The sequence below is a fragment of the Schistocerca cancellata genome, chromosome 11, assembly GCF_023864275.1.
Source record: "Schistocerca cancellata isolate TAMUIC-IGC-003103 chromosome 11, iqSchCanc2.1, whole genome shotgun sequence".
Classification (NCBI taxonomy): Eukaryota; Metazoa; Arthropoda; class Insecta; order Orthoptera; family Acrididae; genus Schistocerca; species Schistocerca cancellata.
Genome location: NC_064636.1, coordinates 74,884,693 through 74,909,021, shown reverse-complemented (window position 1 = coordinate 74,909,021; position 24,329 = coordinate 74,884,693). Strand labels below are relative to the sequence as shown.

The 24,329-nt window shown below is 40.5% G+C and overlaps 1 protein-coding gene across 7 annotated transcripts in view; it reads left to right on the top strand.

Moving 5' to 3' along the window:
• LOC126108973 (GRB10-interacting GYF protein 2) overlaps positions 1-24,329 on the top strand; it is a 187,277-nt gene that overhangs the window by 5,632 nt on the left and 157,316 nt on the right. For all 7 annotated transcript variants that reach the window (XM_049914372.1, XM_049914373.1, XM_049914374.1 and 4 more), the window contains 2 exons: positions 689-1,004; positions 20,783-21,130. In XM_049914372.1, the coding sequence (XP_049770329.1) occupies positions 689-1,004; positions 20,783-21,130 (664 nt within the window). The remainder of the gene's footprint in view (positions 1-688; positions 1,005-20,782; positions 21,131-24,329) is intronic.

The following is a 24,329-nucleotide window of genomic DNA, read 5'->3' as shown; positions in this document are numbered from 1 at the left end:
AAAAGTAAATAAATAATTTAAAGTTATTGGAGACTTCGATTTGAGTGACTCTGTTGTGAGCTAATGTATAAATGATAGTGGTAACGTTGTTGTGCAGAAGTAATTTTTACAGCTGCCTTTATTGAATATTTAGTTAAAGTTTGTATACATTGAGGGATTCTTCTCAGTGCCTCACTATCCGCATGGTGCAGATGTTACTTGATGACAGGAATTACTGGTGGAATAGAAAATCGATGCTGTGGGATCAGAGTCAGTGGAAGTTTGTGCCTTACCTTTCCACAAGAGGTATCTATGAAGGGTCTGGTAACATCAGTGACAATGAGCCTTTCAATTGCATCAGATGCCCTGACATTTTAGGTGGCTGTTTGCGATAAGTGGGAAATGTGGGATCGAGTCCAAGTTTGGCACAAATTTTCGTTTGTCACGACATTCAGTACGATGGAGGTTCAGCATTTATGAGCAATTTTCACTTGCATTCCATATCATTAATTCTTCACTAATATCATCCCTCCATTTCATTTTATGTCACTGAATTTACGAAGTGTACTTTTTATTCATTTGTGTCTGCTTTTTAATGTGTATGACCATAGTGTGCTACATTCCTTTCAATACCATCAGATGTGAGAGTAAAGAAAAGTTGTTGAGGAAGGGGTACAATTTTTAACTTGTGTCCAATCATATTTTGCAGGCTACGCACGCTGAACCAGTCACTGGCTGCGTCAGCTGCTGCGAGCAATGCCTGCACGCCGCCTTCCAGCGAGGGCAGCAGTGGGGGTGGGGGCGGGCACGGGCCCTCGACGACGACTGCGGGGGTGGGGGCGGGGCCGACGGTGCCGCGGCCTGCGCTTACCCTCGCTCGGCACCGGTACGGCCGCGAGGAGATGTTGGCCCTGTTCGACCCGGGCCTTCCGCCCCCACCTCCATCGCCAGCTGCCCTTGCCGTGCTCTTTGTGGAGCGCGCTCAGCCACCTCTTGCTCTGGTGCAGATGTCGGATGATGAAACAGTGAGTGAATATCTGTAATTGGCCTTCCTAATTGTAAAGCTTTGATTACACAGAGTAAAGACCAGCAAATGATTTCACCTCAGTCAAAATAACACAATGCTTGGCAGTAAATTCACATCAGTCATTGCACACATTATGGCTGTGGCAGCAACAGCTGGATATTTCCGGTCTAATTACATTGAAACACTATCCATTAAGTCAGTTAACTCGCCGCACAGATAAACAATGCACACAGTGAAAATGAATCTGTTATTAAACACCGACCTGTAGTGTTGTCTGCAACTGACTGTTGCAACTGACACATGTTGGCAGAGCATTAAGCCAAAGGTGAACATAATTAATACAGAATTGTGTGTTTTATGTCTTAACTGTGATATCAGTAACTTATCTCTGTCTTTTATTGTGATTACTCAAAAAGTTGTATGATTTGTACAACATTGTATGGTGATGTTCATGTGGCTAACTGTTTTATCCTGCGTCTGTAAAGTCATGTGAAAACACATCTGTTAATTTCTGTCATTTCTCCTTGTCTGTAATTTTTAGCGTAGACATTGTGCATGTATCCCACTTTCATATGATTCGGCCTGTAGTATCAGTTACTTAGGTTGTGCCTCAAAGTGGGAACAGTAATTGTGGGAATGTGTATGGATGTGTCTGCACACATTGCCATGTCCAAAGGAATCCCACAGACATTCTTGTCATCTATCTCTCTGCTAGCGTTTACTGGACCCACAGTAACTAAGTTTGATTAAAAAGAAATCGTTATCATTTTATGTCAAACTTTCGAAGCAACTAAAACATAAGCCGCAGCTGTGATTGAATGATTGTTTCTGTCTGAGTTTTTGTATTTTTAGTGCAATTAATTAATGATGACTTTGTATCTGCATTGAAGTCTTCTTTAGAAATGCCATACACATTGCTCTTATATACTGAAATGTAGGAGAGGGAGTCTCATTTGCAGAGAAGCCATTGCATTGATTAGTGATAAGCTGTAGCTGTTGCTTCATTATATGCATTATCAAGGACTAATTAAAAAAAAAATCTCTTAGTTTAATTCTATTTTACTCCTTTGTCCACAATTCCAGGGTCATTGTTCAAAAGTGTAGCCATCTTACATGAACTGGTAGCCCATTGTATCAATTACTGATGTTTTATACCGAGTGTGGGAACACCGTTTGCAAGGAGGTCTGTGGGTCACTTTCCATATATTAGCATGTCCAAAGGAGTCCTGCATATGTTTGTGCCTTGCATGTTATATCTGTGTACTGGCATCAGATGGCTCATGCAGTAACCTTATTTGACAACCAGAAAGTTGCTACAGTTTCACCTGTAATGACTCTCACAGCTCTGGATATCTTCTTTGAGTAACATTAATAGTCTTTTGTTTCAGCTACGATTACGTAGAATGTTATCCTCAAAAGTGATAGGAATGAAAAGCACCACATAAGCTTAGTATTGGTAATCAAATGCTTTTTTAAAGTTTTTTTTTTATTTCTACATTTCCCTCTATTATGAGTTGTAATGTACATTCGGCAATAGTGCCCAAGTATTGAAAAATATAATATGTAAATGGTATATTGATTTAAGTCTGCCCGCAACTTTAGTACCACTGTTTCGAAATTTGTCCAACTTTCTTGAGGTGGCAACCTTTAGTGTGATTTACTGAAGTTGTGCACTGAATGTGGAACAGCAATTGTGGATATGTGGATGGATGTGTGTGTCCATTTTGCAGTGTCCAAAGGAATCCCATAGCCATTTGTACCTTGCATCTCATATTTCTATACTAGCAATCAGTGATCCATTCAGTAACCCGCTTTGAGTGCCAAAAAGTTGCTGCAGGTTCAGTTGTAACAGCTCACAGATTAGGAGCACTTCTTTGAGTAACATTTAATTGTGCCAGATACTATTGTAAGAGTTATCTTTAAAAAAGATTGAAAGTAATACCAGCACAATATTTTAGTAAAATATTGTTTTAAATTTTTTGCTTCTGCCTTTCCATGTGGTGTGAATTGAGACATAAAATAGCCCACAAATGCTGAAAAGTGTATCGTCCAATCATTGTGACTGAAAAATCAGTGTATTTTTTAGTGTTTAGTTGGTTATTTCTTCTGTTGCCTCGTTACTTTGTATTCTCTGGATATGAAATCTTACAGTAAAAAGTATGATGGGATAATCATTCATTAGTTGAATTCTATGCCACTTCAGTAGCCTTGTTTGCAAGATAAACCCACTTTCTTACGCCAACAGCCCGTAGTATTAATTACTGAGGTTGTGTGTTCAATGTGGGAACAGCAATTGTGGGACGTGTATGGATGTGTCTGCACATGTTGCCATGTCCAAAGGAATCCCACAAACACTTCCAATATATCTTATCCTATCGATTGCAGGTATAAGATGGCCCACCCAGTGGCCTGATTTTACTCATTAGAAGTCACTTCCATTCCGCCAGTGATAGTTCTAAGATCTGGTCAGCTACTGTAAGCAGCTTCCATATTGACATTTTGTGTGTGCCTTTCCTTTTCAAAATTTATTTCACTTCTACCTGCTTATGTTTTGTCCTTTTACTGTATCCTTCCGTAATAATTACCATATATAGCAAATCTGGAGTAATGTAGGAACACAGAAGTCAATACTTTCAGTACTTATCCTGCAGGCTAGATTGTAGAAATACAAGATGTACATTTATAGGTTTAGAAAAGTTTTTAGCAATGTTGACTGAAATGCCCTCTTTAGATTTTTGAGGTTATCAGTGATAAAATACGAGAAGTCAAAGGCCATTTAATGTCTGCTGACAATATTGTTAACCCGTCATAAATGGCATAGGACTTCGATGATCAATTGAACAGAATGAATAGTGTCATCGAGAGAACCAAATTATGTCCAAAGTAAAAAAAGGATAATGGACTGTACTTGAATTAAGAGTAAAGGCTGAGTATAATAGATTAGGAAATGCTAAAACTAGGGGTTTATTTAGTTTTGGTAATGGGGTAGCCCAACAATGAAAACAAAAACAAAAAGAACATGTGCCAATTGGCAGTAACAAGAAAATTTCTTCTGTTAAATAAAGATGTTAATATCAAGTACGCTGGGTGTGTGTGGGGGGGGGGGGGGTGGTCAGTATTCAGGGGTATGAGAGGAACACTCCTTCAAACCGAAGAAGTCTACTAAACATGAGCTCTAAAACGCAAGCCTTAAGAGTGATGAGCTTTTGTTTATCTTTGCTACTGTGAAACCCATCTCTAGTGCTCATAGCTCTGGAAAAACTGAAAACAAAGAGCTTGCAGTAGAAGAGATTTGTTTCATAAAATTGATGATGTTAGGATGCCATTTCTGAAGCTATTTGTGTAGAGTGTAGCCTTGTGTGGAAGTGAAGTAAGGATGATAAACAGTCCATACAAAAAGAGAACAGAAACTTTTGAAATGTAGTGCTGCTGAAGATAAGATGGATAGATCAAATAACTAATGAGGTAGTGAGACGTATTAGGGAGAAAAGAAATTAATGGAATAACAGGCCACTTGCTGTGACATCAAGGAACAGTCAATTTGTTAATAGAGGGAAGTGTCCAAGGTAAAAAATTGCAGAGAAAAATAAAGATTGACTTCAGTAAGCTGTTTCAAGTGGATTTTGGTAGCAGAGAAGAGATGACCTAATGTAGAGAGCTCTGCGAATGTTTTGTTAGTACTGAAATTTAAACTTATACGTTTACGAGAATTATTATAACGCCATAGAAAATAGTATTCCTTGCATTGGGTAGGTACATATCTGGAAAATAACAAAATGCATAATTCACGTGACATGCATATTTGATAAACACTTTGAACCTAATGCAGACTATAATATGTTGAAGAGGTACATTCTGTACCATCACAAAGACTTTATATAGACCCCTTATCACAACATACATCTTTCCTTAACAGCCCAATAAAATCCAATTAAACTTCATGTGACACATTTTGCACCACTCTCACGAGTTGTGGATTTTGCTTTTCTTGATCGAAATATCCTTCTCAGTATGCTTTTTATCAAAGGTAATCATTGCATACAGCCTCTTGTGTAATGGACATGAGCAAACGCGCATTCTTAATGCATCTCAGTAGTGTGTGCTCTTGTCGCCAATCATAAATGGTAAATGGGAGCCTACAGCTTGTGAACACTGTACAGAATGTTGACAAGAATGGGAAAGTTATTTTAAGCTTAAGACTCTGTGCACATTGTCACTCCATGGTAAGGAGGATCGTCAACAAAGAAGCTGCTCAGCGAATAGATTCACATATTAGCAACATCATTCAACTGATACCGTGAAATGCGAAACACAGAAGGTCTTCACTCAACACCACAGTGATGACTTCCACCTGCAAATTATGGCTTTTATTCAAACCCTGAGGGGAATGCAACAGCACTGTGTACTGCCTTTTAGGCTGCAATTGCAGTGGGACCGACAGTGGTCACCAAATGCCGTCGTCAGAAGTAGCCTGAAGACACCAGCTGGCAGCTAGGTGATGCTTTATCCCAACTCCTTTGCCAATTTTTGGCAGGAAGGATGCCATGACTGAGGTGCGGCCTTTGCTGTTAAAATGACACCAAATGCATAAAGATAAGCTATATCTGTCTCAAAAACAAACACAGTGATTACTGGACACTCATTCTCTTGTTGTTGGACTAACCAGCCAAGTTTTACAAATATCTGAGATGAATCGAAAATTCTGTTACATACCCAAAATGATTTGCGGTTACGTTGAAAGGCAAGATTATAAACACTCTGCACAACTTCAAATAAATTTGCAAAACAGGCATACCTCAATTAGCCTTCAATGACTGCAATTAAACTTATTGTTGAATGACAAACATAAATTTTACACAAACCACGTCGTATGTCATCACCACCTTACTGACATGGAACCGCTAATAAGCAGTAATAAGTTATGCACCTACCACTCTCCAGAAACAATCCACCACAGTAACGTTAAGCATCTGAATTGATATATGTCACTTTTCTCAGTTGAACACCTAATTTTGGAGGATGTTAACTAGGCCTAAAATATCTCGACACAGTTTTTGTCTGTTCTGCCAAGTAAATGGTGCACAAAGTATAGGCTGAAATGGGTGGAGACAACCTCAGAACGTGTGTAGGTAGTACAGGGTAATGTTCAGTTAATTGTTATTAAATTTTTAAGTTGTTTGAAACTTACGGTTTCCAATGAAGTAGTGATTTCAGTCCATAGGTTCAGAGACCTATCCTTGTTACAATATTTCTCATCTTCAGGGTGCCACAAACTCCTTTTTTGCACTGAACTTTAATATTTCTCACAGTCCATGTTATCGCGTGTAGGAATGTTGCCTGATTTGACCAAAGAAAACAAACTGATTTGAATACCGTCGGCCATTGTCTGGAGTCTGTACATTTGGGTATTGAGATTTATTGCAATGAGACTGCACACATACCGGTGTACCAGTTTGAAGATTGGCAGTCCTCGGCCGATGTAGGTCATCGGTTGAATCCCCCAGTGTCAGTGCCACTGTGACGGCAGCCTTAGGAGCTGAGTTGGAGGACTGTGCCAAATCGGTGAGAATACAACTGTCATTGCATCAGTTTGGTTTCTAGGTGTCCATTAAGAACAGTGGTACAAAGCACACTGCCGTGCATGAAGGAGGTGGGCAAAGGAAAACATGTAATTGAATCTGGATTGATGGTTTTGGTTTCTCATTACCAACAATTTCTGTGCCCGACGATCATAGTAGAAGAGTGTTGAGGCGGCCAGGGGCCAATGTGAATCTTAGGTGTGCAGTCGCACAGGTTTGCCAGTTATGTATTATGAGCTGGTATCGTGGACAAATGTCAGTGTATGTCGTCAATACTGAGGGAAATTTGATGGCTGTGCAGTATCAGGAGCAGTGTGTATATGTGAGACAACTCACACACATTGACAATACTGAAATGGGACCTTACTCACTACTCATTTCAGATTCACAATGAGATTTTGATAAGACGCTATTTTGATAATGGTTTAGTCCTGATTGGGAGTGCATTTGAATAGGGTAGGAGTGAGCAATTGTTTTGTGGGGGAAGGGGGGGGGGGGGTTGTGTGTGTGTGTGTGTGTGTGTGTGTGTGTGTGTGTGTGTGTGTGTGTGTGTGTGTGCGCGTGTGCGTGCGTGCGTGCGTGCGTGCGTGCGCGCGCGTAGTAGTTAACTTTGCATTTCAGAAAATGTATAAGTTGTGCCATAAAAATCAGTAAATATAAATAAAATTTTATTCGGTTTATGTATTGTGATGAAATAAGAGAGCAAATTGAATTTAGACTGAATTTTCTTAAAATTCTGATATCTTGTGACATTGTTGCCCAAACTCTACAGATGATCAATGAATTTAGCAGAAACTGCTTCAGGCAATTTCTGTTTTCCGAGTAAAGATAAATGCCTTTACGATTGCTTCCACCAGCCAGCGTGCCGAGTGTTAAATTGGTTTGCACAGGTAGTCTCTAAACTGCACACTCGTACTGATGTCGTCATTTTTGTGGAAATCCTCTGATCACAAACAGGAAGTAAGTCTCTGTTCGAAGCAAATTTCTCTCAGTGGCTTGGCGAACCACACAAAAACCCTCAGAGAGCGTTGTGTGGCCCATAGGCTGCTGTTTGTCCACTCCTGGTGTAGGGTTGTCTTATAGATATTTACAAGTTTGTAGCCAGTCAGAGCGTTACTATCTAGTGCTCAACAGTAGAAGTGTGACATATAACATCTGGTTTAACTTCGTAGAGATACACTTCTGTACAGTGCCTTCTAAACAATGAAAGCTCCTGCCAAGATAAAGGTTTTGATTAGGAATAGTTTTGTTAATACGCTGCCTTCAGTCTCTTACTTCAGTCGAGTATGTTTTGGAGCTACAACTCCATTCTGAAGGACTATGTTGACATCTTTTGGAGATTACATCTGCTTCATTTTATCACCTAGCAGTAAATGAACAGTGTAGTTGTTAGTTTTATGTCAAAAAATCCCAGATAAAATATTCATCTTCTGCATTGATGGAAAAACTGAGAGCGACGGGTGATGTGTACACACCTCAGAGCCAATATCAGTTAAATTAAATAAATTAAACCACATTCACATGTACACTGCAAATACATATGTATTGAATTTTTTAGTACTTCCATGCCTACTACTCCAGTAGCAATGTTACGGTATTTATCCCACTTACATAAGCTGGCAATCTATAGTATCAGTTACTGAGGTTGTGCGCCCAGTGTGGGAACAGGAATTGTGGAAGTGTGTATGGATGTGTCTACACACATTCCATTGTTCAAAGGACACCCCCCCCCCCCCCTTCATGACATTTGAATTACTCTTCACATCAAGTCAATTTCTTAAAATCTGACCGAAGTGTAGGGTCTGTTAGTTCAAATTTGATTATTTATCGCCCTTGCTCCAACCTTACTATATAGTAATTTTTCTGATTTATGTATATTTATTTTTGAACCTAGCATTTATTTTTTGTTTTTGTAAAATGCAGTAAGACATGTCTTGATAGTCCTATCACATGGAAAATTGTTTTACTCCATTTGATGCAGTGTTTTTACGAAGTAGAAGAAGTAATTACATTTTTATAGAAAACAATGTACTTCTGTTTGCTGAGATAAATGTGGTGACTTACCACACAGTTTTACAGTTTTTGTCATTAAGACTATGTTCCTTTGATATTGGGGCTAATAAGAAGTAGCCTATTACAGGCATTTTGAGTTTGTCTCTACTATTTGCGAGAATGTATAGCACTAATATGGAAAACTATTAACCTCATCAGTTGATTGGTTTTTTGGCTGTCACAACATATAAAGTAATTTGTGAAATCAAAGGTGACCCCACTTTCATAAGCCGGCAACCTATAGTATCAATTACTGAGGTTGTGTGCTCAATGTGGGAACAGCAATTGTGGGAATGTGTATGGATGTCTCTGCACACATTGCCATGTCCAAAGGAATCCCTCAGACATTTGAATCAGGTTCTGCATAGGTCTGTTTTTTCATATCTATCAGAAGGTGAGTTCAGTTATTTATTTTGGTTCTCCTGGACCAAACCATATGTCAAGGTAATTTTTTCTGTTTTGTAGTTATTTATGTCTGAGCCCAACATTTTTTATATATAGTTTGAGATGTGCATTAATAGTGTGTACTGGCAATCCCCATCAGGCAACACGTTTTATGGTTCCAGTAGATACTCTGTTTCTGAGAAATAGGTGTGATTACATTTATGTAGAAACAAATGTATTTGTAGTTTGCTGGGGGAAAATATAGTGACTCATCATACTTATTTCATTATTGAGATAATGTATCCCATGGTATGACAGCTGACAGAAAATGTGAAAGGCATGGCATGTTTGCCAAATCAGTGTTACGTACTTTTGAAAGCAGTAGAGACAAATATTTGTTTTAACAGAATTGATAGTTTTCAAAGCTGTTGCAAAATATACTGAAGTCACAAAAATCATGAGATATCTCCTAGTAAGGTGTTGGTCTTACTCCTTTTGCCCAGTGTATTGCAGCCTCTCAATGTGGTATGTACTCTACAAGTCGTTGGAAGCCTCTGCAGAAGTATTTGGCCTCACTGCTTCTGTAACCGACCATAATTGTAAAACTGTTGCCAGTGCAGGATTTTGTGCACGAACCCCATAAATGTTTGATGGAATTCAAATCAGGCGATCTGATTGGCCAGATAATTCTCTAGAATTGTCCAGAATGTCCTTCAAACGAGTCGCAGGTAATTGTGGTCCTGTGACATGGCACACTGTCATCCATAGAAATTCCATGGTTTAATGGCTGCAAATGGTCTCAAAGTAGCCGAGCATAACGATTTCCAGTCAATTTTTGGTTCTGTTGGACCACAGGACATTGTCCATTCCATGTAAACACAGCCTACACCATTATTAACCACCACCAGCTTGCACAGTGCCTTGCAGACAACTTGGCTCCATGGCTTTGTGGGATCTGCACTACACTCGACCCTACCATCAGCTCTTGCCAACTGATGTTGGCAGTCATGTGACCAGGCCATGGTTTTCAAAACATGTAGGGTCCAACCAATATGGCCACAAGCCCATGTGTTGCCGTGCATTCACAAAGGCACTGGTGTCGGTTGTCTGATGCCATAACCCATTAATGCCAAATATGCCTCACTGTCCTGATTGATACATTAATTGTATGTTCCACATAGATTTCTGCAATGTTGCTTTCCTTTTAGTAGTGACAACTCCATGCAAATACCACTGTTCTCGATAGTTAAATGAAGGCTGTTGGCCAATGTCTGTAATTTGGTATTCTCAGTCACTTTTGACACTGTGGAATCAAATTCCTTAACAATTTCTGGAATGGAATGTCCCATGCGACTAGCTCCAACTACCATTCCATGTTCAAAGTCTTTTAATTCTTGTGCGGCCATAATCACAACGGAAAACTTTTCACATGAATTGCCTGAGTACTGTTGACAATTCCGGCAATGCACTGCCCTTTTATACCTTGTGTATACAATATGACTGCCATATGTATATGTACATATTGCTGTCCCATGGCTCCTGTCACCTCAGTGTATACAGTTAGCATAGTTACGTAATTTGTGAAGTCGAGATAGACCCAACTAAAATAAGCTGGCAACAGGTAGTATCAACCGCAGAGGTTGTGCGCTCAATGTGGGAACAGCAGTTGTGGTAATGTGTATAGATGTGTCTGCATTCACTGCAATGCCCAAAGGAATCCTACAGACATTTGTGTCATGTATCTGATTTTGTTGCTTTGATATGTCACCTGATTTGACCCTTACCTGGCCCAGCCATTTTACATATTACAATTCTGAGCTCTGAGGAACCGCCTTGAGCAATATTTAAGTCTTCTTGTGCCTGACTGGCACAACGTTTCACCAACATCATTAGGTGCTCCTCATGTACTGAACCTCTCTCTCTCAAATGTTAATATATCTATCATCAATAATCTTATGAAAAAGAAATTACTACTCACCGTACAGATGTCATGTTAAGTTGCAGACAGGCATTACATAAGCTTTTGGTGAGAAAATTATACACAATCACATAAGCAACCTCACCTCACACACACTTGGCAGCTATCTCCAGCGATAGGTAGTGGTCGTGAGTGTGGTGTGAGATGTCCTTGTTTGTGTGAATGGGTGTTTTTCTTTTCTGAGGGCAGCTTTGGCTCAAAGCATATGTGTAACAATCTTTTTGTCATGTCTGTCTGCAACTCAGTGTCATCTGTACGGTGGGTAGCAGTCTACATCTACATCTACATCCATACTCCGCAAGCCACCTGACGGTGTGTGGCGGAGGGTACCCTGAGTACCTCTATCGGTTCTCCCTTCTATTCCAGTCTCGTATTGTTCGTGGAAAAGAGGATTGTCTGTGTGCTTCTGTGTGGGCTCTAATCTCTCTGATTTTATCCTCACGGTCTCTTCGCGAGATATACGTAGGAGGGAGCAATATACTGCTGGACTCTTCGGTGAAGGTATGTTCTCGAAACTTTAACAAAAGCCCGTACCGAGCTACTGAGTGTCTCTTCTGGAAAGTCTTCCACTGGAGTTTATCTATCATCGCCGTAACGCTTTCGCGATTGCTAAATGATCCTGTAACGAAGCGCGCTGCTCTCCGTTGGATCTTCTCTATCTCTTCTACCAACACTATCTGGTACGGATCCCACACCGCTGAGCAGTATTCAAGCAGTGGGCGAACGAGTGTACTGTAACCTACTTCCTTTGTTTTCAGATTGCATTTCCGTAGGATTCTTCCAATGAATCTGTCTGGCATCTGCTTTACCGACGATCAACTTTATATGATAATTCCATTTTAAATCACTCCTAATGCGTACTCCTAGATAATTTATGGAATTAACTGCTTCCAGTTGCTGACCTGCTATTTTGTAGCTAAATGATAAGGGATCCATCTTTCTATGTATTCGCAGCACGTTACACTTGTCTATGTTGAGATTCAATTGCCATTCCCTGCACCATATGTCAATTCGCTGCAGATCCTCCTGCATTTCAGTACAATTTTCCATTGTTACAACCTCTTGATACACCACAGGATCATCTGCAAAAAGCTTCAGTGAACTTCCGATGTTATCCACAAGGTCATTTATGTATATTGTGAACAGCAATGGTCCCATGACACTCCCCTGTGGCACACCTGAAGTCACTGTTACTTCGGAAGACTTCTCTCCATTGAGAATGACATGCTGCGTTCTGTTATCTAGGAACTCATCAATCCAATCACACAATTGGTCTGATAGTCCATATGCTCTTACTTTGTTCATTAAACGACTGTGGGGAACTGTATCGAACGCCTTGCGGAAGTCAAGAAACACGGCATCTACCTGTGAACCCGTGTCTATGGCCCTCTGAGTCTCGTGGACGAATAGCGCGAGCTGGGTTTCACACGACCGTCTTTTTCGAAACCCATGCTGATTCCTACAGAGTAGATTTCTAGTCTCCAGAAAAGTCATTATATTCTAACATAATACGTGTTCCAAAATTCTACAACTGATCAACGTTAGAGATATAGGTCTATAGTTTTGCACATCTGTTCGACGTCCCTTCTTGAAAACGGGGATGACCTCCGCCCTTTTCCAATCCTTTGGAACGCTACGCTCTTCTAGAGACCTATGGTACACCGCTGCAAGAAGGGGGGGCAAGTTCCTTCACGTACTCTGTGTAAAATTGAACTGGTATCCCGTCAGGTCCAGCGGCCATCCCTCTTTTGAGCGATTTTAATTGTTTTTCTATCCCTCTGTTGTCTATTTCGATATCTACCATTTTGTCATATGTGCGACAATCTAGAGAAGGAACTACAGTGCACTCTTCCTCTGTGAAACAGCTTTGGAAAAAGACATTTAGTATTTCGGCCTTTAGTGTGTCAACCTGTGTTTCTGTACCATTTTGGTCACAGTGTCTGGACATTTTGTTTTGATCCACCTACCGCTTTGACATAAGACCAGAATTTCTTAAGATTTTCTGCCAAGTCAGTACATAGAACTTTACTTTCGAATTCATTGAACGCCTCTCGCATAGCTCTCCTCACACTACATTTCGCTTCGCGTAGTTTTTGTTTGTCTGCAAAGCTTTGGCTATGTTTGTGTTTGCTGTGAAGTTCCCTTTGCTTCCTCAGCAGTTTTCTAACTCGGTTGTTGTACCACGGTGGCTCTTTTCCATCTCTTACGACCTTGCTTGGCACATACTCATCTAACGCATATTGTACGATGGTTCTGAACTTTGTCCACTGATCCTCAACACTATCTGTACTTGAGACAAAACTTTGGTGTTGATCCGTCAGATACTCTGTAATCTGCTTTTTGTCACTTTTGCTAAACAGAAAAATCTTCCTACCCTTTTTAATATTTCTATTTACGGCTGTAATCATCAATGCCGTAACCGCTTTATGATCGCTGATTCCCTGTTCTGCGTTAACTGTTTCAAATAGTTCGGGTCTGTTTGTCACCAGAAGGTCTAATATGTTATCGCCACGAGTCGGTTCTCTGTTTAACTGCTCAAGGTAGTTTTCAGATAAAGCACTTAAAAAAATTTCACTGGATTCTTTGTCCCTGCCACCCGTTATGAACGTTTGAGTCTCCCAGTCTATATCCGGCAAATTAAAATCTCCACACAGAACTATAACATGGTGGGGAAATCTACTCGAAATATTTTCCAAATTATCCTTCAGGTGGTGAGCCACAACAGCTGCAGAGCCAGGGGGCCTATAAAGACATCCAATTACCATGTCTGAGCCTGCTTTAACCGTGACCTTCACCCAAATCATTTCACATTTCGGATCTCTGTCAATTTCCTTCGATACTATTGCACTTCTTATAGCTATAAACACGCCTCCCCCTTCACTGTCCAGCCTGTCTCTGCGGTATACATTCCAATCAGAGTTTAGGATTTCATTACTGTTTACGTCTGGTTTCAGCCAACTTTCTGTCCCTAGTACTATATGGGCGTTATGACCGTTTATTAATGAGAGCAGTTTTGGGACCTTTCTATAGACGCTCCTGCAGTTTACTATTAGCACATTAATATTGTTATTCCCTGTTGCATTTTGCCTATGCCTACATTGCCGCATCTCAGGAGGCGTCTTGTCGGGCCTAGGGAGGGAATTCTCTAACCTAAAAAACCCCCATGTGCACTCCACACGTACTCCGCTACCCTTGTAGCCGCTTCCGGCGTGTAGTGCACGCCTGACCTATTCAGGGGGACCCTACATTTCCCCACCCGATAGCGGAGGTAGAGAAATTTGCACCCCAGATCTCCGCAGAATCGTCTGAGCCTCTGGTTTAAGCCTTCCACTCGGCTCCAAACCAGAGGACCGCGATCGGTTCTGGGAACGATGCTACAAATAGTTAGCTCTGATTCCACCCCGCGAGCGAGGCTTTCCACCTTCACAAATTCCGCCAACCGCCTGTACAAACTGAGGATGACCTCTGAACCCAGACGGCAGGAGTCATTGGTGCCGACACGAGCAACAATTTGCAGTCGGGTGCACCCAGTGCTCTCTATCGCCGCCGGTATGGCCTCCACCACATCTCGGATGAGACCCCCCCCCCCCCCCCCCCCCCGGCAAGCAGACAGAGTGAACACTGGCCTTCTTCCCCGACCTTTTCGCTATTTCCCTAAGGGGCTCCATCACCCGCCTAACGTTGGAGCTCCCAATAACTAATAAACTCCTCCCCCCGTGTGCCTGCTCGGACCTTGCTGAAGGAGCAGCCACATGTCCACTCACAGGTAGAGCGGGCGATGCCACACGGCCAGCCTCCACATTTACCCTCCGCCTCGTGCGCTGCGAACACCGCTGAACCCGCCACTCCCCTTGGGGAGAGGGTGGCCCAGCCGCGCCCGGTACCCGCGAAGATGTCTCGACAGCAGGGACAGTGGGTGAAGCATGTAACACCTGGGGTGTACCTTGCGACACACCAGACTCCCCACTGCTGCCACACTCCGAGGCAGCAGCCTGAAGACGGCTGACCGCGGCCATCAACACGCTCAGCTGTTCATGAACAGTGGCCAGCTCCTCCTGCGTCCGTACACAGCAGTCACACATCCTATCCATCCTAAGGAATCAATTTACTGAAGAGAGTTAATAAACTTTTAACTAGACTGCTAATTCACTAAAGGCGGCTGACTATTGACTACACTGTGATTGCTAGCCACTTCTTGTAGAAAACAAAGAAAATAGCACTTCCTGTCTCTGGACTGTATTGAAAACAAACACTAGCACTACTAGCACTATGGTTGACTAAAGGGACTCTGACTGTATTCAAAACAAACACGAAATCTATGGAACGCTATTAATAGCATTCGACAAATAAAGCTTCCTAAAAGCAAAAACACACGGAAGAAGAAGTGACACGTAAGAAAAATACAGTTAATACTTAAATTAAGGTAGCTCGCTGCACAGCAGACGTGAAGCAGACGGCGGTTAGGTCAATGGTTTTATAGACTGTCTGTTTAGAACGGCGACGAATTCTCCTATAAGGCAATGTGGCGGCGTTCAATGCAGTTGCCTATGCTGCTGCAGCAGCAGCAGCGCGACTGTGCCTCTGCGCGGCTCTCGCTCGCCTATATAGTGGTGGCTAGCACTGAAATTTTCTAAGTCCGTATCCCGGACGCGTGCAGTAGCGTTATCCCGGACACGCGCGCTAGTAGCACTAGGTGCGTGCGCGCCGCGACGATTGCGTAAGACAGCCGCCATTGGGGGGTCAACAAGGTCAAGCGATAAGAGTTATATAGAAACAAACTGTTGCCTCCTTGAGCCCCCGGTTCTCGATGTACTATTTGGAATTAATAACTACAAATCAATTTCAAAACGATATATTTGATTTATGAAAATACAAAGTACAGTCACCAACAAACTTTACATATTCACATACTCCTTTACCTTTAACCCAAATGAACACAGACTCATTAATTGATATTTTTCTCTTACTACGAGTATACAAAGACAGTGCTGATGGCGAAGTATAAGCTGATTTACCGTGCTTTTCATAATATCAACAATATAAGGAAAAATAATAGATTGGTACTCACAGTAAAGATGACACATTGAGTTGCAGAGAGCACAATGACAAGACTTTCGGCCAAAGACTTCTTCAGAAAAGCAGAAAAATACACACACAACTGCCATCTTCAGAATATGCCCGTGTAACTATAATGGACGACATCTCTGATCCAGTTGTGCTTGTGCTGATATTATTTCTGTAATTATATTATGTACAATAGCTCTTGCACTTCAAACATTACAGCTTCTACTCATGAAGAGTTCATACGTAGGAGACTGACATTAGAATGAATTAAATCGTGCCAGCGGATTTCTTCTGTCACGCCTTGATGTCATGCAGCATTGTTATGGCACATGCATTTACTCGCTGGTGCACTGCGTCAACCCAAACCGCGTTGCTGATTTATAGAGATTGCACAAAATTCGGTACTTGTGATAATACTGCGATCGCTATCTCATCTCGAAGACGTGGAGTCCCTCCATGTATGGGTCACATGCATAACAGATAACAACAACAACAACAACAACAACAACAACTGCAAACAGCTAGCTAATTTTAACCACTAAATTATTATATAGGTTAACTATTGTGACTGTCATTCATCGGTTAAGTAGGTGTAGGGCTGCACATCGCTCTACCATTTTGATATGTAATACCACAACCTGCTGGAGAGACTGTTGACCTTTGTATCTGGTTATATTATAAAAGCCAGTGTCTTTGTCAGATGCTACTTTATTATAATTGATAAATTACAGCAGCAACATGTAGTCAGTACTGAGTAGGTGCCTATTTGCTGCTGCTGTAATTTTTGGATCTCGTGATGGCTGCAACCCGAAAGAGTTTATCAATTTTAATAGAGTAGCATGTGACAAAGACATTGCCTTGTATGATCTAGAACGTGAGAAGTTAAGTACTTTGAGCAGCATTGTTCAGATCTTTAGTAGCAGCTGTCACTATGAAGAATAAGTTTTTAGTGTGCGTAACTGCCAAACTACAAATTGAAAGAGCCTTTGTTCAAATGTCGGGTAGTTTTTTTACATTACATATCACTTCTTTTGCCACAGGCAAAAATTTGCCATGGCAAAAATGCCAAATGTATTGATTAAATTTTTTGTTTTTCCATGAGCACAGCTTCAGTGGCAGTGTCTCAATATTTACCCCACTTTCTTAAGCCGGCAACCTGTAGTATCAATTACTGAGGTTGTGTGCTCAATGTGGGAACAGTAATTGTGGGAATGTGTATGGATATGTCTTCACACATTGTCACGTCCAAAGGAATCCTACGGACATTTGTCATCTATCTTATCTTGTTTATATATACGACTTGATTTGACCCGTGACAAGCCCTGCAATTTTACACATGGTAATTCTGAGCTCCAAGGAAATGCTTTGAGCAATATTTAAGTCTTTCCTGGTTTTCACCTGGTGGTTCAGAATTCACATTAAACTGTATGCCCTACCTATAACAGGATATATCAGTTATAGATGGAGGACTGCAACAGTGTACTGCCTCAAACAGCACTGTATTGTTCAAACAATTTGCGGACAATTGTACTTTAAGATTTAACAAAATAATTTTTGGTTGTAGTTTTAATTGCAATATCCAACAGCTGTTTCACATTGCCGCAATAGCTGCCCATTAGTGCTATAACATAGGATGCACAATTATTTTTAAGGAAAGTCAGTCAAGTATATTTCTTCTTACTTTTCAGCTGTAGCACTAGCTCAATTTTTGAATAACTGAAGATTGTTTCTCCCGTTATGTATGATTGCTCCAAAAAATTAAGATAAGTAAATCATTGATTAGTTACATTGCTACACACTTGTCCTCCAACTACAATAGCAGCATTCCAAATTTTACCCCACTTTAAGTCAGCAGCTCATAGTATCAATTACTGATGGTGGTGTGTGATCAATGTGGGAACAGCAATTGTATGGGCACGTGTGTGTACAAATTGCTGTCCAAAAAAACACCCCAAAGACGTTGTCGGAGCCTGTATTATGGCCATTTTGTAAAATCTGACAGATATGCAGTATTTGCAGAATCAGTCAATTTGATCACTAATTTTGTTCCTCTGTTACCAAAACTTTATCATTTATATATATATGTTACTCCTTTTTGAACCTGCTGTTTGACTGTATTTCATGTTACTTATAATTAGGTAGAACTGATTGTCCATAATATGGAGTTTAATGTCCGCATCAGTTTTATGACCCCCTGTAGATACATTAGTTTTGTGAACTAGAAGTTTAGTTGTGCTTAAGAGAAACCAATGTATATGTATTTAGCCATGTAGTAGATGGTGATTATCTCGCAGTTAATCTATGACGGCTGTTCCTGTTGCTATGAAAGCTAACAGAAATTGTTGATGGAGTCTAGTGTCTATCACTTACAGAAACACACAGCATGCATTTACCACATAGACTGCTGGGAAAAGAAGCATTCTACATGTCACATACAACTGTTAACAGAATAATCAACTGGCAGGTGCATATGATACAGGCTCAATAATAATAATAATAATACTAATAATAACAGCAAGCATATTATTAAAGATCCCAATACCACAACAGATAAATGCAGACTTTGCAAACAACAAATAGAAACAGTAGATCACATCACAAGCGGATGTACAATACTAGCAAATACAGAATACCCCAGAAGACATGACAGTGTAGCAAAAATAATACATCAACAACTTGCCATAAAACATAAACTAATAAAACAACACGTTCCCACATACAAGTACACACCACAAAATGTACTGGAGAATGATGAATACAAATTATACTGGAACAGAACGATTATAACAGATAAAAAACACCACATAACAAACCTGACATCATACTCACCAATAAAAAGAAGAAATTAACACAACTAATTGAAATATCCATACCCAACACAACAAATATACAGAAGAAAACAGGAGAAAAAATTGAAAAATACATCCAACTGGCTGAGGAAGTCAAGGACATGTGGCATCAGGATAAAGTCGACATTATACCAATTATACTATCAACTACAGGAGTCATACCTCACAATATCCACCAGTACATCAATGCAATACAGCTACATCCAAACATATATATACAACTACAAAAATCTGTAATTATTGATACATGTTCAATGACCTGAAAGTTCCTAAATGCAATATAACATATACCGTACAGTTAAAAGGAAGTCACGCTTGATCAAGGTCCGCGTCACTGTCCATTTTTGACCAGACATAACGTCTGAGAATAGAAAGAACTAATAATAATAATAATAATAATAATAATGCCGTGTGACGAGGGCCTCCCGTCGGGTAGACCGTTGGCCTGGTGCAAGTCTTTCGATTTGACGCCACTTCGGCGACTTACGCGTCGATGGGGATGAAATGATGATGAGTAGGACAACACAACACCCAGTCCCTGAGCGGAGAAAATCTCCGACCCAGCCGGGAATCAAACCTGGGCCCTTAGGATTGACATTCCGTCGCGCTTACCACTCAGCTACTGGGGGCGGACTACAGGCTCAATAAAACCTCATTTAACACTCAACACCATGGAAAACAAATGGAAACAAATACGATAAAATGATATAACACCCACATAATTCAGAATAATTCGGAGCCTCGGTAACAATAGCACATCTGACTATGGCAGAAAGTAAGAGGACCACAAAACTCCAAGGGAGAACCGATAGAGGTACTCAGGGTACCCTCCGCCACACACCGTCAGGTGGCTTGTGGAGTATGGATGTGGATGTAGATGTAGATGTAGAACACCAGCTCGGACACATTATCATACAGAAGCAAAGACAGTACTAACACAAATGACAGAACTAACAAAAATTAATGGTGCACGGTAATGTACACACGTAAATCAATACACAGTATAGCAACTATGTTGAAGAAACAAGATTTGATACCCCCAATCAGATTTGCAGAAGTCAGATACCAAGAAGCAGGTACAGCCATATAAGTACACACTAAACTGCCAGAATTTCATATTGTGAACATTTTTATTCTAATATTTCTGATTTACAAGTTAAAACATTGTTAGCTTTGTGCCGCCCACCCCGTTTTCTTTCTTGATCATCCGATGATGCTTTAATGATAAGTCTTTATTTAACATTTAATTTCTACTGTATACTTTAAATGATGATTTATGGATGTATGAAGCTTACATTTCTATAACATTGCTGTTGTCACCTTACGTATCAATATTAGCATCTGGTTATTCCTTGTCTGTAAAGTTTATGCCCTCCATTTTGTGATTGACATACGTCGCTCCTTTCATGTGGATTGTAATTCAGAATTTTTTCGTTGTTTTTCATCTTAAGTTGTATTCATGTTGCATCCGCCTTTCTCTGTACTCAGGTATTTCCTTATCATGCCCTCCATATTCTTGATAGACATTTGTCGCTCCTTTCATTTGGATTATAATTCAGAATTTTTTTTTGTTGAATGCATCTGTAGTTGTATTCATGTTGCATCTGCCATTGCCTGTACTCAGCTGTTTCTTTATCATTGGATTGGACAGCCAGCTCATTTTGAATGTTTCTATTTTTAGTTAAATCTCTTGTTCTGCATCCATTCACTCTCCCTAATAACCTCTTCTCTGTTGCTGGTATTTTGCTGTCATTTTTCTTTTTAGCTATCTACTGTCTAGTGTCATTTCAAATATGTCTGTGGGTGAATAAACAGCTAACTTACCAAATATATATTGGATATTACCTTTTTCTTTTGACAATGTTCTCAGCGGGTGTGGAACCGAGGCGTGAATAGCGACGCAGTCCTGAGGATGTCGAAGAGCACCGGTGCCGGTGGCCCCTCTGGTCAGCCGACTTCGGGGCCGGGCGGAGCGGGTGGGAGGGGAGGCGGCCTCGGCGTGACGGGTGGACCTGGAGGCCTCCGGGGACAGTCGCGCAGCCTCGGCATCCCGGGCAGGGGCGCTGGCAGTGGGCCCGGCCCTGGCGTGCTGTCTGGCTCCGCCCCCTTCTACCGGTATGACGACTCGAGTGCTGCCGGCGGTGACAGTGGTGGGGACGGCATCCGCGGTGGCAGCATCGGCTCCCTCAGGCCGGGCCGACCGTTTGTCAGGATGCAGGTGTGTTGTGAACCTTCTGAGAAGTAAACTATTTCAAATTTGTGTGATTGTAGTGTCTGTAGTTGTTGGATAACTAATCCTGGCAATACAGATGTATGTTTCATAATTTGTACACCGAGGGGAGGGAGGGGTACTCCATGACCATAAGAGAAATGTTTAAAAAATATGAATTTCATTAATTGTGATTATTTTTCACAACATACTTCTAAAACTAAACAGATGAGTAAGAAGAGCCCTGAATCTGAAAATACATTCATAACATGTGTTGTGAAAAGTCACATTCCCTACTAAGACATAAATTTTTGGGTTGGGTTTTACTGGAAAATTTACAACAATTATGGAGTCTGGTATAAGAAAACATTTCTCTCTCTCTCTCTCTCTCTCTCTCTCTCTCTCTCTCTCTCTCTCACTCTCACTCAAAATTTTAAAATGTGAAGAACAGTACTAGATTACAATATTTACTAGACCCTTGCTATTGCAAAGAGTAAGGTATTGCAAATCCATCATTGAGCAAACAGTAACGGAAACTGAGTTAAATATGGAAAGGGAATAAAAGTCATGGAGAAGAGATATGAACTCTGTGGTTTACCAATGACATTTTAATTCTTTCGGAGATGGCAAAGGTCTTGGAAGAGAAATTGAACGGGATTGGTAGTGTCATGGAAATGGGATGTAACATGAACACAACAAAATTAAAACAGTGGTAACAAAATGTAGTGGATTAAAATGAATTAAAAGTGAGGGAAAGAGATTAGAAAATGAAAAATTAAAAGTAGTAGATGAGATTTGTTACGTGGGGAGCTGAAGAAGAGATGCTACCCAAAGTAGACAGGATTTAAAAATGCAGACTGCCAATAACAAGAAAATCGTTTCTGAAAAGGAGGGAGTTTTTAATATCAAATTTAAATTTAAGTGTTAGAGTGTTTCTCTGTGGGTATTCAGAGTGTAGCCTTTTACAGAAGTGAAATGTGGATGATAAACAGTTCAGGTGAGGAGAGAATAGAAGCTTCTGAAATTTTGTGCTACAAGATTGTGGCAAATTATATGCACGTTTGGGTATGGATTGGAACTGGGAGAAAGGAAATATATGGCGTAACTTGACTAAATAAAGGGATTGGTTGGAAGGAAATGTCGTGAAGTACAAAGGGATTGTCAGTTTGGTAATGGAGAGAAAGAGAGAGGGGGGGGGGGGGGCGCAGATTGTAGAGGGAGGCAAAGGCCCAACTACAGTAAGCAGCTACAACCGGATGTAAGGTGCGGTAATTGTGCAAAGATGCCGAAGCTTGCATGGCATAGACCAGTGTGGAGAACTCCATAAAACTTGTCTTTGGTCTGAAGAAAACTGCTGCTTTCTGCAACTGCTAAAGATGTGTTTGTATTTTGTCATAAGATTTTGTTTTATTCGTTCCAACTGTCATCAGTTATCGGAAACTAAATGTACTGACTATTTTAGTCTTGGTGTTAGATACAAGGACATGGTGGAGAAAGGAGATCAGGAACTAAATCCTTGTGAAAGAAAATGTTTTACATAGTCCAATAAACAAAGCATAATTTGACGTTACTTGTGACTGCACCAGTGAAAGGCATATGGACATAGTGTCAACTACAGGGTGCGTCAAAAAAATGTATACACACTTTGAAGCATCATAGAAAATTTATTTCCCATTTTACAATGTTAAATTTCTGAAAATGGAAAGCTTAAAGTTCAATTGGAAAAATAAATGTATTTTGCAAATGTGATTAATGTTCAAACTGGTGGCCTTCAGCATCAATACATTTCTGAGTACGAGTCACCACTGATTCCATACATTGTACCAACCGTATAATGCACGAATGGCAGGGAATATGGAGTCAACAAGCATTGTTATGTATGTTTCTCCAGTAACAGTACCTTCAAAGCGGAAAGGCCCAATGAGTCCCCTTGCAGACAAACCGCGCCACACAATTGTGCCTATTGACAGTTCCATTGAGTTTGAATTGGGCTTCGTCGACCAAATTATGCTACTCATAGGTCCTGGTTCACATCTCACCATCTCCTGAACTCATTCACAAAATTCTAACCTTTGATCTGGGTCGTCATCACTTAGCTGTTGCACCAGCCTTGGAATGTACACACGAAACTTGCCTTACTTCAGAATGCGCGCGCACACACACACACACACACACACACACACACACACACACACACACACACACAATTTTATCACAGGAAAACAAATATTAGTGGTGTGAATATTTGGTCATATTTTAGATCAAGAAGTGTTCGTGCTGCAAGTGAATGATAATATGCCAAGATCAGTACCTAGGTAAGAACACCTGGAAAAAGTACATACAAATTACACTTTTGGTTTTAGGCAGAAGTTTATCAAAAGTTTGGTGAGTAAAAATCTGAGAGTTCAGTGGCTTATGAAATCAGCTGCTTACTATAGTTGTAAACATGATCGATTGGACCAGACCCCTGGCAATGTTTCAAGTGAATAAAATGAAAAGCTTATGGTAAAATAAAAACAAAGTTTTAGTAGTGCAAAGATGGATTTGAAATACCTTAAACTAATATTGTATCATCTTCATGTGTTAAGCTGTCTGGCTGGTTTTGATTTTGGTCATCCCAAAATGTGAATGATGATTAGTAAAATACGACTCAAGATAACGCACTTCTAGCGATAATATTATTGACCACATATATTGCTTGCTTTGTACCTTTAGTGACCTTTCTTCATTTTTACTATTTATTTATAATTCATTTTAAAAATAAATTTGACTTTGTTTTCTTTGCTCATGTAATTTTCTTTCCTTTCAACATTTTGCTAAATATTTTGATCTCTTATATGTATCATAATTTTGACCAATAATATGCTTTCACTTTCACAGAAAGAAGTAAACAGAGGTCAGAAGAAATTTTGACTTTCTACAGAATGCCTTGTTGTCTGTGTCTGCCTGTCTGTCTGTGTTCAATTTCTTTTCTCCATTGAATCTTGCATGGGCCAATTTTTCCTGGCATTTCTGGATAATGACAGCTGCCAGTGTAAATGCAGTTCCCAAAATACCACCTCTGGAGCACAACTGTTGCTACAGCACAACTGGTTTTAGACCTGCTATAGTTGGAATCGCGAACGATGGCGGTAGAGTTTAGGCTTGTTCTGCGCACCTACGTCATGCATGCTCCGACAGCCGATGTGTGTTCAGTATGTTCTAAGTG